At 38.7% G+C, this 19,253-nt stretch overlaps 1 protein-coding gene across 1 annotated transcript in view; it reads left to right on the forward strand.

Annotated features, from left to right (window-relative positions):
- Window positions 1-359: 359 nt before the first annotated feature.
- Window positions 360-19,253, forward strand: part of tox3 (TOX high mobility group box family member 3) — a 38,815-nt gene continuing 19,921 nt past the window's right edge. Inside the window, exon 1 of the mRNA XM_026293733.2 lies at window positions 360-799. Coding sequence (XP_026149518.1) covers window positions 698-799 — 102 coding nt within the window. The 5' untranslated portion in view covers window positions 360-697. The remainder of the gene's footprint in view (window positions 800-19,253) is intronic.

The raw sequence follows: 19,253 nt of genomic DNA on the forward strand, positions 1-19,253 counted from the left end.
ACGCTGTATTTAGCAGGTGGCCTCTCAGGGACCAGCTAGCCACGTCCTAGACTCCCAACTACTTCACCAACCAAGTTTTCTAAGTTGGAGAATAAAGTTTTTGAGAGGCACGGTGGAGGATACGGACACGTTTGTGGTGGTCACGCGTGTCGTTTTGACGCGCGGACTTATTTGGCAGCTATACTTACCACTTTATTACAGTTTTCACTTTTTTTTTTTTTTTTTTTTTTTTTTCCTGAAGAGGGGAGGAGAAGGAGGTGGACCCACGCACGGTCGCCGGTCTCGTGGCTTCTTTGTATACAGCAGCAGCTGTGTGTAAATGCATGGGCACACCAGCGCCTACCGCTCCTTGAGGGACAGCTTATTGGGCTCAGTCCAGCCTACATGCGGGGGGCTTCCTCAGATATGAAGCGGCTCAATCAGCTGTAGAAGAGGAATATCAAAACTTTACTCGAAACATTTCTTTTCTCTTCACCTCACCCGCAGTATTTCATTCACACCCCCCCTCCTAACCTTAAAAAAAAAAAAAAAGCTTGGGTCAGTTTCGCAGCCTCTCTTTCTCCGTCTATCTCTCTCTCTCTCTCTCCCTCTCTCTCTCTCTCTCTCTCTCTCTCTGAGCGCTTGGATTGTAAACGGCAGAAACAAATCCAGCTCCGTGCAGAGTAGGCTACAGCTGTGCGGCTCCCCCTCGCCCACCATGGATGTAAGGTTTTACCCGACTGCTGGTGGAAATTCTATTCCAGGAGATCCACCGAGCCTGGATTTTGCCCACTGTTTGGGCTACTACAACTTCAATAAGGTGAGAGACCTGTCTGTGTCTGTGTTTTGTGGTCCTACTTTCATGACGTGTGACCTCGCAGGTGCTAAAGCTAAAAAAAAAAAGAAGAAAAAGAAAAAAAAAAGCGTGCCCCATAATTCTGAGTAAAAATGTGTTGAGAACTAAGTTCATTTAAAACTAGACTTGACATGCTGCTTTCCTTTAATTTGCCTCCCAGTGTACCTCATTCTGACGTTAGCAACAAAGCAATTAGCCTTCGGTGAAGTTGCTCACTGAATACTTCTAACTTTGTTGTTGTGGTGTTAATTGAAATGGTTTGGGAACTCGGTTGGTACTTGAGAGTCCAGCTCGGATCAGCCTCGTTGTGCTGATAAAACTCTCGCCGGACTGATGCGACCCCCTCAGTCCTGGGGCGCTGTTGGCTGTATAGTTTTATGTTGCTCCTTTATATCAACACTCTACATGTACAGTACCAGCATTAGACCGTGGTGTAAGCGAGATAGTGTATCAGGTGTCAGATAAACTGCTGTGCGGGACTGTGATCCGATTTTTTTTTTTTTTACATAATGCTGTTAAAAAGCAAAGCATGTTACACAAACACTTTTTTGTTTTTTTCTTTTTCTTACACGGTGTTTAACTTTTATTTTGAGTATTTAGCTGCAACACATCAGAACTGCTGCGGGAGGCATTTTGCAGTTGGTGCCTAAAATGAACTCTGATTATCAATTTTCACCTTCACAGCTCTGTACAGACACACACAGAGAGTGAGAAACAGCAGAGTTGTTGTTTTTTTTTTTTTTTGTTTTTTTGTTTTTTTCTGTTCAGTATGAATGCTTTCACTGTCAGCATTGGGCATCAGTAAAGCCTCAAACTGCCACATGATGCCTGCTGGCTCCCAGCTTTAACATTGTTTTCAAGGAGTTTTATTCACTTCACTCACTGCATCTGTATAAGCAACAGTGTTTCAGAGTTGTTAATAGCGAGACTGCACAGGTGTGACAAGTTTATTAACTCTAAAATATGAGAGTGAGGGTATGTAAAGCATGGTTGCACATTTTTGTCACCAGCAGTTCGACTCCTATGTTTCTCAGTGAGAGGGGATATTACTGTGACAGATAGAAATCACACAACTGCAGCGTGCTGTTTTTATAAAGTCTAAACAATGGTGCCCCCTACCTCCCCCCACCTCACACACACACACACACACACACACCACCCCCATCCAAATTATTCAGCCCTATAGTGCAGCTCTGTTTGCCCCTCGCTGCCTGATGCTGCTCAAAACAGTTACCAGGTTTGTTTCACTGTTTCATCAGCTCTTTGTCATGTGGCCAACTTGTCATATGTGCCCAATTTCATCATGTCTTCATCAGCCTTGAGAAATTTTAACTACGTTGCTTTGAATAGATGTAAGAGCTGAAGTATGATTTTATTTCTGTTCATAAATTCCCCAGGTCAAGTGAAATTTTCCATCTATAACAGTAATTGGCCACAATGCAGGAGGAGGTAGAGAGTGAGAGGGAGGGTGATGAGAAGGTGCATATCCAGTATCTCTACCAGTTATGCTGAAGAGAGAGAGAGAGAGAGAGAGAGAGAGAGAGGGAGAGTACAAAGCATGCATTTCATGCTAATTACAATGCCTTTCCATGGTGAACAAATAGACTCTTTTGCATGCATCTTTCAAATAAGCCTCCAATTTATTTGAATCAGCTTGCTGAAAGGTAGCACAATGCAGAGCAGTTAGTCATCCAAAAGATGTGGCATGTTTAGAAGTCAGACAGAACTGAAGCATTGCTCCTTTAATCTATTTATAAGCTGTCACAGCACCTTTGCAGACAGCAAAACTTTCACAAGATTCACAGTTTTGATTTGAAAACCGGCAATACCCTTTCAAAATGCTGGCACAGGAAATATTCCGTTTTAATGACAACAGAGACAGAAGGGCCCAGAGGCACTTTGAAACATCAGAGATTCTTTTAAATTTACAGAAAAATCCAAATGAGTGGCACAAACTTAATTAGGTGCTGCAGTCATGACTAATGAAGCTGCTTGTTTTTTGGCACTGAGATGAAGGAGAAACAGTGGTGCTGAGGAGAAACATGCCACAAATTCACACAGCAGAATATTGCTCATAAAATATCTTCAGCAAAAAAAATGACTCTCTGTAATCCTGCATAATTAAACACCATCAAACATGAAGTTAACATAAAGGATTGTTTGTGTGATTTGATTTTTCAACATTAAAGCAGCCTACTCAGGTGGGTGACGGGGCAGTCACAGCAGGGTCCGTTTCTCTTAAACTGCCTTGACTTAAGGTTGAACACGGATCAGCTATGCTCAAGGGCATACTCGTCAAGGCCCATACTTTTACCCATTGGTTGTTGCTTTAAGTTGCTTTGTTTTCAATTTATCTGTGACAGTCTCCTAAGTTTATTGGCTCTTTGGCTTGTGCTGAGAACACCTGGTTGTAGTCGGTAAAATTTATAGGAGCTGCCTTTTAAAGTTTGGAGGGCTTTAAATGAATACATGGGCGTGTAAAGATTTTTGCATCTAGTTCTTATTTGTCTAATTTCTTATTTTGTTGATGCAAGACAGTTAAACTTATGTGGTTTTTCTATGCAGGCTCTTAAGTCATGCACAGTTTTAACCAAAGACAAGGAGCTGTTTGGATTTGACTCATTTTGGTATTTGTAAAAGTCAAAAGTGATTGACTTTAATAGTTTCATGAAAGGGACCCAGTGTTATTCCCATATTTATGGCCATCTGGTCTTTTTTTCTTGAGGTTTCTATAATGTTTCAGATACAGTATCCATTTAGTGTGGACTTTCATTACCTCCAGGCACAGAGAAACTGAAATTACCAACAGATGTTAATACAAACTTTTCACCTGCACTGGTGCTAACAGTTTGGGTTTATTTGCAAAAGTAATGTCAGCACCACACTGATATCAAAATTCTTTGTAGTTGGGTACTGACCATACATCAGAATATTTAAACGATACTTTTTGCAGAGGCATACATACAAACACATTCCAGATGGAAAGTTGTGGAGTAAAATTGTATTTTGTGACCTGCTGTATCGTTTTTAATGTTGTGCACTTTAAGGGGACCTTAACATTGTGCTAAGGAAAGCATTTCAGCAGCCAAAGATAAGGTATCATCAACAGGCAAAGATAAGGTATCACCAAACTTACCCATGCACTCATAAATTGTTCTTTATATAGTGGTATTTATTGGTAGTGGCAGAGTCCATCATTTTTAAGGATTTTAACTTTGTATGTAAAATAAATTCTTTATTGATAAAAATGCCTTACTTGTTTACTTTTTAAGGTGACTATAGATAAAACACTCACCAAAATGTATACACCATCTGTTTTGTATTTCACCATCTGCTCACCTATGTTATGAAATACTCATACAAACTACTAATGCTGTGCAAACAATGATTAAGACACTAAGAGTGACATGATGATATAGGGCAGCAGCTGCAATTATCAGAGGATTTTACTCAGCCTGTAAAATGTCCTGTAGGTGAAAAAGAGGCCTACTCATGGTTCATGATTATAGCTTCTTCTGGCCCTAACATGCATAAGGAAACCAAAAGCAGCAAACACTTAAGAGATCTTAGTGAACTACTATATTTTTACTGCAGCAAACCCCTGGGTAATAATCTTTTATTGTGACTAAAACATAGTAGAGCAGGCTTCTTTTGTCTACTTGGCCCCTTTGCTTCATCAGGAGGGAAGGGGTTAACACTCTGCTCAACCAAGGGGCCTTGTGCATCACTTCAGTGTACACAGCTGGTGCCATTTCATCACACACATCTAAACATATCCAAACACTACTTTAAATGTGTGTGTGTGTAGGTGTGCTGATGCTTTATGTGTATGTGTGTGTGTGTTGGGGGTGGGGGTAGTGTAACCACAGAGGCTGTCTGCTTTGTGAAGCTCAACAGTTGATGGATATGACTCCAAGGTGCATGTTAAATGTTTAAATGTCCAAGAAGTGAATAGCTGAGTCTTAATTGTAGCTTGTCAGGAGATGTAGTTCAACAGATTTATTAAACACCTAATTTTCCCACTGAGATTAGAGAGTGTTATTTTTAGTCCGCCTGCTTGAAGACACACACTGTACTTGGAGTTCCTGCCTCTAAGAATGACTGCTCTGTTTGACAGACCACACTACACATATGTCTACACAGAGCAGATGTTCACATTTTGTTAATGCACAGCTCTCCACCTCCTGCACAGTGTCTTAGCATGGATTTTCGTTTAACAAAGTTCATGGTTGTCGCTATAATGTTGCAGTGATGCATCAGTGAAACAGTGAAACAGCGCAAATGTTTAGGAAAAGTGACTTTTAAGGCATTCACAGTGATTGTTTCTGAAGACAGAAGCTGTAATGGCTTTGTATGAAACCGTGAGCTTGATCGTTTCTGATTCCTATGACACCACTTTATCACAGCTGTCACTTTCTTTACCTTGTTGATCACACTGAGATGTTGACATATGGCACGTATGTGCACACACAAGCGCCATCTATTTCCCTCTGAATTTGTTTCAGTTCATACTAATATAGTCTGATAATGTGAACCAACAGTCTGAACCTGTGGGAAACCTAAGACAGGGTTGTCTACTTTGTTTATGATGTGGATATGACAAAGGCTGACTGAAATCTTAGACAGACATAGACCATTACCCAGATCAACACTCGTAAAGACCTGTAATCCTGCCTGACTGCTCATAAATCCACTTCATTACATCTCCTTATACATTACTCACTATGGTTCATTTAGGCAGATCTCATACTCTAAAACTGTTTTCTTAACTGCTGCGTTGTGGACCGACCGGGCATCACGTGTCATTCTGACATGACAGCATGACATAGAGTATTTCAGTTCTATGCCATAGATTGTGATGCCATGATCAAGTACAAAAGGGAGCCCTCAACATGCAGCAAATCCAGTAAAATAATCCATTCTTGCATGTTGGATGTCTTTATAAAGTAGGCCTAGCATGTGTTTGTGATTTAATGTTTTTCTTGAGGATTAATACTGGCAGTGTTGGTCCCCATGGCATTAAAACAACCTTCTCTTTCTGGACAATTTGTAGCTACAGGGCTGTTTCAGAAACATCACTTTCACTGATACAAAGAGGATGAATGCACAGGAGAGTCACATTTGTTATTGGATTTTGATCATGTACACAACATCACTACATCAATCAAGCAGTGTAAGTGCCTGAGGAAAAATGGTTTATTTTTACATCTCCAGTCATATATTAAAAGAAGAGTTTGTTTTTCACTTGTGCTTAGAATTGACTGGCTATTGTAAATGAACGAGTTTGTCTTTATTATTGCTTTAATCACTGGTTTTTCCTAATTTCTGATTCATGGCAGACTTTAGATATCTTGTGCAAATGGAAATTGCTCTTTGCTTTATTACTTTTTCCATAATATGCAATTATTTGATGCATCATTACAGCACAAGCGAAACATGGCACAGTGATAATCCCAATGTTTATTATATTTTGGTGGTGGTTAAATCATATAAAACATAAATTAGCTATCCAGTCATTTCAGTTGCAAAGTTGTGTTCAGACATATTTGAACTAAAGTGTTTTTGTGATGGTCACACAAAGTCACTAAAAAGGCTGAACTTATCTGTAAGATGGCTGTCAACCTTACCTGCAGGTCTGTTCCATACTAAGGAACCAAAGACGACATTGCCCGGGTCAGGTAGGGGTTTGGGTTTTAGTGGTGGGATTTAATGATCTTTACATCAGACTGAGATACCCCTTGACTCAAGTACTAAAAACACTTGACTTACTGGAGTTGTGGTGAATTGTATATATGTCGCTGATGAAAAACAGCACATCTAATGTTTTGGTTAGTCTGTCTTACAAGGGCAAAGGTAACATCAACCTCCTGTTCTTGGTTTGAAGGTGTCTTCTTATTCCATGTGAATCCTGTGTTCCCTTGAATCAAAGCAGGGCCCCGACAGGAGATATTTTCCTCCATGATAGACTGTTTTAATCTGGTTTTGGCTCACCAAATTTTTGACAGCCTCAACCTTGCTGACTTATTAAAAGGAAGGGGAGAAACTCCCTGTGCCCCCAAAACTGCTTTTGCCATGAATTAAGTGTTTTCAAGAGCACCAGTCAATCACTTCTGGTTGACTGATTCAATAAGTTGTGTCCCTTTAGTGGTTAGCCTCACTGTTAAGACATTCATTTTTAAAAGCTTTCGGGAGGGGCAGCCATTCCATGTTTCATAGATCTAATGTCCAATTCTCTTAATGGGCTCACAGACTCTATCAAAACATTCTTCTGTTTTCCTTTTAACTTGACTTGCTTGACTTAAGCCGTTGGCCCTTTTCGAGGAGCACAGGCCACTGACGAATGTCTTCCATCTCACACAGTTACAGGCAATTTTTCCTAGGCTGGACTAGTTGAATTCATCTATATTAGACTTTTCTACTCCAGTTGTTCCAGCTATTTGTTTTTAAGTCAGCATCCAACTGGGTAAATGTGCTTTTTCAAAATTAAGATATTTTTTGTGCAACACATAAATTAGTCCTGTCAGCCAAACAAGCTGTATTGGAGCTGTCTGGGATTTCTTATTTTACTGTAGTTCAGCTGTGACCATTTTAAAGAAAACAACATACTCACAGAAATACTAGTCACTTTTACAACAGTTGTTCATGTATCAGGTTGAACGTAAATTTCTTTCTCATTAGTGGTGCATGGGCTGCAGGTGTGTGTACTATTATATGTTACACATTGTGATTAATCCACCCTTTTCCACCTGCCCCCTCCTACATCACACATTCCCATAATGCAGCGTGTTACCAGGTTGCAGTAAAAGGACTGACAATAGTAGCAGGTGTGCAAATATCCCTCAGACCTGCTGGACAAAGAGCTTAAATAATGGGAGCGAATAACCTTTCATTTGAATGGTCAAGTAGATGGCATGTTGGAGCACACTGGCACAGAGTTGAAGGACGAGTAACTTTTAAATATAAATACATATATGATTCTGTTCATGTTGTACTCAAGATCTTATAGTCATCAAACCCCCTCTCAAACATAAAATCTGTTTGTGGCAGTTGGATAATGGTAATGTCTATCTGAGTAGTTACTGCTATAGCAATAATACTGCAGCCTATAAACCCACTTAACCCACTAAATGTGCTTTAATAGTCTCCCAGAATTGGAAAAGAGCCATCTCATCCTGCCACAGTTTGATGGAATCTTGTATATACATTCATTAGACTGATAAAAATATTCACTGGCATGAATAGCTTGTTTTTAGCTGTAATTCATATTCACTTTGAATGATATGAAGATTGCACTGATGGATTGCACTGTCTCAGTGTAGCATTAAGTCCCACAGGGGAATGAAACAGCTGTTCATAGAATAATATGTTTTTCTGTTAGTCTTTCTTATATTTGCTTTGTTAGAAATGTAGTTGTAGCTGTCTTCAAGACCAACTTCATGTAAAAATGTGTTTTTATTTATATTTCTGTTTTATAATTTCCTGCCATTCTTGTGCACTTAGTCACCGGGTTTTCGAACCATCCATCCATTATCTATAGCCACTTATTCCTATTTAGGGTTACTGGGATCTGCTGGAACCTATCCCAGCTCTCTTTGAGTGAAAGGCAGGGGGACACCCTGGACAGGTCACCAGTCCATCGCAGTTTTTAAAATATTTATTTAAGAAATATAAATCCCAAGCCTCAAGACCCCTGTCTGACAGTAACCATGAAAATGTTATCATGCTCTACCTGTCAGGACTGGTGATTGCAGTGAAGACGAAATAAAAAATATTCTGTAGGGAACACAATTTTTTGAGACAGTGTTATTTCACTTTTATATTATTCTTTTAGCCATAATTGTCTTCATCTAAATGAGCAGAGCTCTCAACATGATACTGAAATATCACTGCTTTCACACTTTCCGTTTAATGAAAATGGTGCAGTATTCATGAATCTGTCTAGTTTTTATTCAGTAATGTGATCAAATGGAACAATGGACATGGTCTCAGTAAAAGATCCAGCCACATAATAAGGGTCCAATCCATGAAACCTCAACTGGGATTATGAATGGGGTCTATAAAATTCTTGAGGCGGCATCTGATGTTTTCAGGAGTTGAAATCGGGGCTTATTCACAGCATGTCCTTGTTTATTGTGATGTGTGTGTTTCTGCTGGCTTGTGGACTCTCACATGTGGTCATAGTGTGGAATGGCAGAAGTAGAAACAAGATCAAGCTTTGTGAGGCCTTAGCTTTGGCAGGCTACATTACATTTGTGTGTCGCCCCTGCTGATAAACAAGAAGAGAAACTGAATGATTACACTCTTTCAAAGGCATCACAGGCAGCTGATTAAAGTGTTAGGTCGGAGTTAGCCAAGGTTAACCGCTCATAATGAAACACTTTGAAAATAATGATACGCTGTATGGTTTTATGAAAGCTTGTGGCTGCTCATCTCAGCAGTGGTGACCTTCAGCAGTTGAAGAGATAATCGTAGCGATCTCACAGTACCCCTGTAGTTCCGAGACTCTATTAGCTTCTGATATGCATCTACGAGAACAGACCTCATACAAGGACTGTCTCTGAAATTCTTGTGTCACCGAGGTGGCTGACCAACTTCTCTTTTAGCTCCCATCATAGGACATGTCTTCAGATATTGCTTTGATTTATATCAGATTTTTTTTGTCATAAATCACTGCACAGTACCTTCACGGTGTTGGTTTATTGTTTTGCTTTGTGTCAATAACAATAAGATTATATGTCCTTTAGAAAGACAATACTAAGCAGATGTGTTAATCTTACTCCACGAAGTCTGAGATGGATAATTAACAAAAATGTACACTTCTTCTTATGTAACTCTGGCGAGCTGATAATTAGAGGTGTCATTTAATTGCCAGAAAATACACTGTATTTTATTATAGTACCTGGTTGCTCCAGTAAGTGCTGCCTCTTCTTTAATGAGCTGGAGTTGCACATGTGTCTATAATGACCAAACCAATTGTGAGACTACCTTTTTGATGAAGAAATTAGTCAAAACACAGCTTTCCCTGGTTTGGTTTAGTTAGAGCTCTGATGCTGATGCTAATGCCTGACAAGTAAACATGCGTATGCAAGTGATAAACCATTTAAGCAACAATGCCCTACTTTAAGTGTGCATTTTCTTGGTGGTAGCAGTTACTGAAAGATTTTCTGGACCGCTAAAGTTGGTGCAGCAATATTTCTGAATTTGTATAACCTTGAGGCATCTGTTCTAATTTCCATGTTTTTCTAGTAGCTGCACTAATGGTGGACAACATGCAAGTCATTCACGTAGATAAGGTATGTGTATTGTCTTCTGTGAAACCAGTAAAACCAGAGTCTGCTATGGGTAGGCTGGTGCAACATGTTGCAGGTTATTTACCGTTGATGGACAGCTCTTTTGTTAATTGAAATATGCTCATTATGTTTAGTCTGATCAAATACATGACCTCTACTGATTTAACAGCCAGTAAATAATGTATAATTACAATCAGTGTTGATAAAGCATTCCATAGTTGCTGCAAATATTTGCTGATTTGACAATTTTTTGCTGTGTGGGTGGTGGGGAGTGGGTCAGTACAAAATTGATGTATTGTCCAGCCCAGACGGTTAATACATAGTGGCAAATTGCTATTAGCTTTTGTTGCTGTACCAATTAATTGTCACCAAATTTAGCTGACTGACTCTGTATAGACATGTGCCCTACTTACTGTAGGAGGCTCAATTTACCCAGTCCTAACTCAGCCACTGGTATCTGTTAGTTTCTGTTTGTTGTAAAGTGGAGAGATGCTATGTAAAAAGACAGCTTTATGTTTAGCTTCACTGCTGGTGGGAATTCAGATTTTAAGAAGAATACACCCCTAACAGCAACTAATTAACAAATAAGAATAATTGCCCAGTACTTTCATTCATCATCACAGTCTCTCATAACAGGCAAGCTTGAAGCAGGAACTACAAAGTAGTACATAAATCAAAGTAGTTTCCTTTGCCAAGCCAGAACCCCCTGGGAGGTACCTTGGTGCTTAATTAAAATCCAGAAGGATCATGTTTTAAGTGTAGGTGAGCGAGCACTGAATAACAATGACAAATCATGCCCCAGAGCATTAGTGGTGTGTTTTGGAAAAGAATAACAGCATCTCTCTTTTTTTGCTGTACAAAATAAATGAGATTTAATGTGAAAGACGAAAGCTGTTTTTAGTGCATTGTGGCACAAGGTTTGTGGTGAATATAGCCTTTCTTGGCTGCAGAACCTGCCAATACCAGGATTGACATATTAATCTCATAATTACCCATACAGGATTATAATGAAACAGCTCATTATTAGATATTATTTAATGGCTTACCCTTTTCAATGCACTGTTTATCATAATTTCTCTCCATCCAATCCCTCACAGAATGTATAAAATGGTGTAGGTAATTAAGTTATCTGTATATATTTGAGCCCAGTGGGATACAATTTATGAATGCAAACCAGTGATTATAATTCGTTTTCATTTAAATTTTCATTTAAATGTTAACCATTTAAAGCAACCTTGTGTAATGTTTTTTAAACAGCATCAATGGTGACACCTAGGGACAATGGCAAAATAAAAGTAAATTAAGGTTTAAAATTAGTTGAAGGAAAAAGTCATAAAGTTTAGCTTACATTAATAACTGCAAGCTACTGGTCATAGCAGACCAAGCACCAAGTGTATTCCAGCAAGACCCCAGGGTCTATTAAACTATGCAATGAAACATTTAATTGCTCATGGGTTTAAAATTCCATTTTTAAGAGGAATAATATGTTGTTTTTTTTCTTTCAGTTGTTACATAGCCTCATGACACCATATGGCTTGTACAAAGCAAATGAGCTTTTAAGATAATTTGTTGCTTTGGTTGAGTGAAGAACTCTTTTATTTTACCTTGGAGGTTTAAAAGATGCTAAATAATGTAATTCATATGGTATTTAGCAAAATGCCTATAAAGAATTTTTTAAAAGTCAGTATCCTGTAATACAATATTAGTAACAGACATTTTCTTAAAAAGTTGTCCATATTGTGTGTATTTTGGGATGTCAGAGGTCATACTGGCAGTTTTTAGGGCTATTGTTGTCAGTAGACTTTTAGTGTCTAGATCTGACATTTTACAGTGACCACACCAACCAATGCTCACTGGTCTCTGGGCTACAGCCTGAGATACCATGGCAAATCGTCAGATGAAACATAATGCGGAATCAAATTTTCTAGGCAGTCAGAGTATAAACTGTCCTACATACTGTCATTTCTGCAAGTGTCATAATTCTGATGTGGACTGGCTCTTAAGAGAGGCTAAAAAAAGAAAAGTACATTAAAAAGCCAATGTGTGTAGTTATCAGCAGAAAAAGAAAACTCTCTCTAGTCAAATCTGCTCAATTACAGAGCTCTAGAGAGTTATCCCCAAGCAACCCTTCCATTGGCTAATCAGTCACAGCAAATTGCAGTGGTGAATATTTCAGACTCGACAGATTTGAATAGAGCCATCATGATTATTTCACTGTTGTACAGTACACTTGAATTATTTGAATCCTTCAGCTAGAGCCAGCATAAACTGCATATCTCCTGATTTAAGAAGGGGGGGAAAAGTCGGGGGAGAAAAGCAAACACAAGGGCTGTCAGTCAATGTGGCGAGCTAATTGGGTCGATCTCTTTAGCAAAGATGAATGAAGAGATTAACTCTCCCTATGTGTCCAGTGAATCTCACCTTCTGGCTCCAGGTAAATTAGCTGATGACAAGTTAACAGTGGGAATTCAGTTCCTCACTCCAGTTTAAAGCTGCAGCCAGTATTTCCAGTATGGCGCCCCCTGTTGAAACCACTGATTTTCTTATTACAAGCTTTTGTTTGCATATTGATTAATTGCATTTGTGACATTTGCCTTTGAGTGGCATTGGAAACCGCTTTACATGTAATTTCACCTATAAGGTTTGATTGAGTTAAGTTATTTGCATTTAATTGTTAGTCAGCTTTTGCATATGCACAAGTCGACAGGAATTTGGACCATGGTATTACATGTTGTGATGCTTTCCTTTGAGTATATGTACTGGCTGAGAATTCGAGAAGTGGGTGAAGCGTGAACCTAATGAAGACAAATGGAGATTGATGGGAGAACACATGCACAGGAAGGTTTAAGTGCAGAGCAGACTGTACCCTGCTCTCATTTATTTTAGTGGAGAAACTCACAGCATGGTCCTAAAATAGAGGTCAAGCCTCAAGTAGAGAAAATGTCAGTGACCCCTTTTTTTAGCTGCCTGCACCGGAGAAATGGGATAAAACTGCTCAGAGGGAGTTGTGGTCAAAGGAGGAAATCAATACAGGGGGTTGTACAAATATAACATATACAATTATTTTCAATGGTAAGAAGTAACAGATTCGGGGTTATTTACTTGTACATGCTTTCAAGTGCATTAAGATTTAGAGGAATATATCAAAACTACAATTACAGGACTAACCCTTGTGACTAACCCATTTTGAACTTTTTTAAATTTACATTATCCATTTTAGACTGCAGTGTTTATACACTCTACATAGAATTTCTTTATCAGTTTGTGTGTTAGAATCAATAGGTAAATTCAGTCTGGAGAAGATAGTTGCATTTGTTTGGCCACACGCGAACAAGTGTCTTCAACAGAAATGGTTTTTGCATAGACCTGGCATAGTTTTTTTCTCCACACATGTGAACACTTTGCTAACTTACCTTGTTCTCTTAAAAAGCACTACCTCCATACACTGCAGACCTCCAGGTTCCTGCTTGCCTTTGATCTCCAGACTGTCATTTTACACGGAGGAAAGGAATAATTTTTGCATTACGACTAAAAGATGTGTAGTGTGCCTTTGTTCCGAATCTCTTTCAATGTCAGTGCAATGATATGGAATCAAAGTTGAAGCTTAGTGTTTGTAATTATTCAAAGCTGGTATCTTAATCTCCCACTGCTTTTGAAGTAGGAAATGTTAAAATGACATTTTGAGTTTAAATACTGTTAAAAACATTAGTGAAGCACTTAGCCTGATGGTTGCTGTCACAAGAAAAACAATGTCTGCGACTCAACAGCCGTCAGGTTTGCTAATGATGTCCTGGTGTGCTGTCAATCTAGCAGATGAATGGACAATAGTGTGGCACAAAATGCTTGAAATAGTTAATTGCATCTAAGAGCTTGCTCATCCATTCTGTAACTACTATGTGTACACAGATGTCTTTTCCAGCTGCTGTTTCATTATGGAGCTCAAGGATGTTATAGAAGCAATGCACTTGCTTTATTTATGAGCCCGTGTTGTTGCACATCAACTTATACTGATTATAGAAACATTATTGCAACCACAATGGGAGGGAGAAAAAAAAAAAAAAATGTCACGCGCAGAAACAACATAAAGCACAACACCCATATCTGTGCATTTTCATTATTTCACCTAACTTGCCCCAGTCATTCCGTTAATCTCTGCCAACTTGTTGATTGTCAGTTTGGAGACAGATTTCTGGAGAGGAGCCCGAGAGTATTTGCAGCCGGACCTCTGTCAGTAGCGCCAAGCAACACAGCCACAAATTGGAATGTGGTACAGTTCTGGGAAAGCAGCCAAGATTTAAATTAGACAATAACCTCTGCTCTCTCTATATTGCCTCTCTTTTCCAGCTGCAGGCCTAGCCATTTGTTTAATACAGTCAGCCCTGTAGTATATAATAGACTGATATATGAGTCACCGCTCAGCAGTTTGTGTTTTTCAGTTTTATAGAGATTGAACAACTGGTCGGTTTGTGCTTATTGCGGGCTTATGGTAAGAATAACAGAAAAGACATGGGTTGGGAAGTGTTGTCACAGAGCACACTGAGAGTTTTAAAATAGAATTCAGCAAGTAGAGACTAAACATATAACTGGCTGCACACATGTAGCTACAAATTAGATTCATTTGACTGAATACTTTTTAAAGCATTTTTTTTTTCTTGCTCACAGTGCATTTGGATTTTCCACTTATACTATAAATACGTAACATAGCATACAGTTTTAATTCACAAAATCAAATATTTTCTTTTTCTGCCATTACTCAACAAGCAATACAGGACTGTGTTAAGTCCATCTCTAAAAGGTCTTGACTGTGCACATTCCCAAAGCTGGTTATAATGAGTGTATTAACCAGTAGCAGCACATAGGGAATAGAAAAATGTGCCTGTGCTGCTAGAGCAATAAGAGAGGACTCAACTCCCAGCAGCTTTCAATAGGGCATTATGTGAATCCAAGTCCCAGAGCTCATAGCTACCCGACAAAGCAAGAGAAGTAGCACAACCATCACCATTAGCGCAATCAAAAACAAACCCATTTTCAGTTACAGAAAGCTGCTCTTCTCCTGTATGACATTTAACCATGTCATTTTTAGGTATTAGCTTCCTTAACCCCACAGCAGCTTCCTGCTCTGTAGCAGAAGAATGTCAAGCAGAGGAGTCTAAGCTGTTGAGAGTAAACCAGAACCTTTCTCATGTTGCATCCTCGAGAGCTGTGTGTCCATGCAACAGCAGCCATTGTGAGAAAACTACACCATGTTTCTGAGGCCCTCTCCATTGCTTAAGCTGCTTGTGGCTCTAGGCCAATGGCTTTGCACCCCGCCAGATCAAAGTTGGAACCCCATTTAGCTTGTGCTTTCTTTTAGGATTTGCTCTTGAGAGTACAGAGAAGACTCAACAGCTAGAAAAAAAAGCTGAATGTTGACCTGCATAGCATTGAGACTCTTGGGCTAAAGCTATAGAACCATTGTGACAAATTCTGAGACCGTCTTTGTTTTGGCAACATTTCCAAGTTTTAGGCTTTAGAGAATACAGTAGCTCTGGTGAACATCAGAGTATTTTAGTTCTGTTGTGTAACATGGTGCCACTCGATGTAGCTCTGCCGACGTTGGCTCTATAATCAACGTTTACACCTAAAGCCTCAAGATTGGGAAAATGATGATGGCATCATTTAAACAATGTCTTGATTTTAAAAAAATAGAGAAAGTAGAATTCAGAATAGAATAAGTCTATGTTTTAGTAAGTCATAGCTTTAGCAATTGTCATTGCCATCCATTTGTCAGTTGGTCTCCCACTTTGTCCAAACTGAAATATTGGAAAAATATAACTGAATGGATGGATAGTAAGAAATTCCTCTAGAGGATGATCCAGTAACCTTTTATCTAGGTAACCAGGTTCATGAGTTTTGGGATATTAAGTGAAAAATCTCTATAAGTACTTATTTGCTTTTACATTTGGTACAGATATTCTTGTACTTCTCACGATATATTGAAATAACTTTGGTCACTGTTAACCATAACTTTAATCTTAATATTTAATCTAGCACCATGTTCAGTTCAACAAGTGAATTTGTTTAACATTTGGTTTATGGCATTCCCATTAACCTTATTAGTGTCTTTTATTTAATTTATATATGTACATAAAAAAAACATTTCTTGAATTCTGACAATTCAGCATACACTAGGTGGTTAAATCTCTGTGACTGGCAGCTTTTTTTGCTTTAACTAATGTATGAGCTAATGAGGCAAACTCAAATAATATTATTTGCAAATACTTGCAAAGAAATGCAAAGATCTTACAAATTGTGTTTCACCCTGGTCTGTTTGCATCTCCATGTTATCACTCTTGTACACCACGTCTATGCTGAATATAAATTTAGCCCCAAGGAATATGCTGAATGTACCAACTATAGCGTGCCTTTTACTGTCCTTCAACACTGCCATAATGACTGGGAAGCTTGAACAAACATAATACATATTTGCTGAGCTGTGAAATCGCTTAAAGTTTTTCTCTTTATTTTGATAGTTAAGCTTGTCATTTTGGTCGGACATGCAAACTTAGTTTCATTCCCTGTGACAGAATTGTAATGTCCCTGTACCATGTAGTGTAATTTGGCTATGTCTTTGAGTTTGCTCATGACAACCTCTCTCTATGATGCTTTTCTCTCAAATTCTACAGACATCTTCCAAAGCAAACTGCAATCAGTGTGGGGTAAGAGGAGATAATGAGCATTCAGCCTGAACAAAACTTTTATCTGCTTTATTGAGATTCCAGATAAGACCTAAAGGGTGCAATATGTAAAATGTAATATGAAAAATTTAGCCACATCTAGTGTTGAGATTTGGTTTGTCTATTATGGGCATCTGTAGAAACATGGCAGCGCAACATGGCTGCCTCCGTGAAAGGAGACCTGCTCCCTATGTAGTTTACATGGCTTATTCTAAGATTAAGAAAATGCAACAGGTGGTATTATCCAGTGATTACACATTGACAACATATTTATGAATATTATTTTCCATTTCTGCTGATAGATCATTAAATATTACACATTGGAAATTTAAGACTTTTTCTTAGGCTGCATCTTCTGCATTACATTTAACATACTCACACTGAGGCAAAGGAAGAGTGAGATGTTTACAATGAACTTCCCCTCAATTCTATCTTAGGTAGTTGAGGACTTGCAGTCCTAATGGTGGAAGACAGTGCTGGGCTGGTAGAGTAATGATTTTAGCTTTAAACTGAATTACCAATCGATTTCAGCCTGGAGATCTGAACACAGCTTGCGAGCTGACTGTGTGGACATGCTGTGTTGTGGAGTCGCTTTACAAATTGACTGCTGCACACATAGGAGGAAATATATCTATATATGTCAGCTCAGCGCTGCATGTACGCTGGCCTGCCGGGCGTGAATAGGCCTTGTGATCACCAGAGAGGCAGCTGCAGCATGTTTATCCTGAATTGGGTTGTAAATGAGTATGTATTTGGTTAGGAGGACCTTGGGAATCAAATGATAACTTTCCCAAAGGCTACAACAGGAGCTGACCAGGAGTGCAGAAAAGAAAACGGTGCTGCTCTTTTGAGCCTCCAATCCTTTTCACTGACAGAAATGCTCAAACCTGGCAGTAGGCCAATAGCTTTAAAGGAAATTGCATAAAATAATACATTACCGTTGGTTTCTCAGGATTGGATGTTGTGTTTTAACTGTGGTGTTTTTGCTGTCTTTTATAGAGACCACTGGAGAACATATTAGCACAAGTGTCATGTTCCAGAGAACACATGCTAGGCTGTGATTACTGAGCTCAAGCTGAACTGTAAAATCGCTTGTCAGCAGTTGATATGTTTCTGGAAAAGCCCAGGATCTTGATTGAATTAGCTTGGTGGCTTTCAGAGGGGAGAAAGAATGTGTCCAATTTGGTTACCTGCTGACAAACAGCAGTGATGTTGTGACTTTTTGATTTGTAAAACTTTTAGATAATGTATTGTAAAACCAAAGAAAATCTACTGAAGCTGATTTGAAAGGGCATTTAAGATTAGATGAGTCAAGCTTTATTGTTTATTATTTATTTATCGATCTCTTCCATTTTTCATTCCATTCTTTCTTATACTACACTGTCATCATGCGTCTTTCACACTGTCTTTATCATTTTTTGACTACTACTACTACTGACAAAGCAGTATTTGATATTCAGATGAAAAGGTTTAGCCTACTAGCATACACATTTTTTTCCCATCTGTATGCATGCGCACAAGGCAGCTGTACTATCAGAGGCTTTTCAGGCATGTATTCTGTGGATCTTGGTTGTCCAGTTCATGTTTACTGATAGGATCTTTGTGGTTACTCCATCATATTGGAGGTGAGATGGGGTCATGTTGGTGCAATATTGTGTTCGCCCTGAGGTTGAAATAATTTTGTTTGCTATAATAGCTGAAAAACACCTTATTTCCCACTGGACATTCTTTCATACAAATATTCCTGCATTGGGATTTTAAAGGCAGGAAAAAAAAAATGAAGCATCAAAATTACACTGACTTCAGTCAGAAAAGTTTAAAAAGGGGCAGTATGCAAGCTGATGTTTATGATTTAAATTCTGACTTTAAACATTTTATCTGATGATAAACAAATGAAGCTGTCAAAATGATTTCAATATCTTACAAGTATTAGCTTCACTTAGAATGAAAAGAAAAGCAGTACTGTGCATTTACAGGAAAAGCTCGAAATACATATTCATTCCATTTACTGCAAGGTGGCTTGGTTTTCTACTTGCGATTATCTGTGGAGTCTTTTCACATTAGGATCAGGGTCTATGTAAGCTCTTAATTCTCTCCTGTTAAACAGTTATTGAAGAAATGTGCTGGTGGTGCAGAGGGAGAAATAGAAAAACAGAGTTCTCAGTGTTTGTTCTACCATGTAGCCATGTCTGGCTTTTAGTGTGACTCATATTACAGAGAACCTTTAACTGTGAATTCATTCTGTTAATAAAACCCTTTAACCCCACAGCTATTTTAAAGCACCCTTTGCTATAGCTTCCCTATGATTCTGTTTTTTGGAAAGGTGAGGAAATAAGACACTGATTTATTGAATGCATGTAACGTCACTGCTTGAGGTGTTGCTGTAGACTCTTACAAGGCATTTAAGGCCAG

The sequence above is a fragment of the Mastacembelus armatus genome, chromosome 3, assembly GCF_900324485.2.
Source record: "Mastacembelus armatus chromosome 3, fMasArm1.2, whole genome shotgun sequence".
NCBI lineage: Eukaryota > Metazoa > Chordata > Actinopteri > Synbranchiformes > Mastacembelidae > Mastacembelus > Mastacembelus armatus.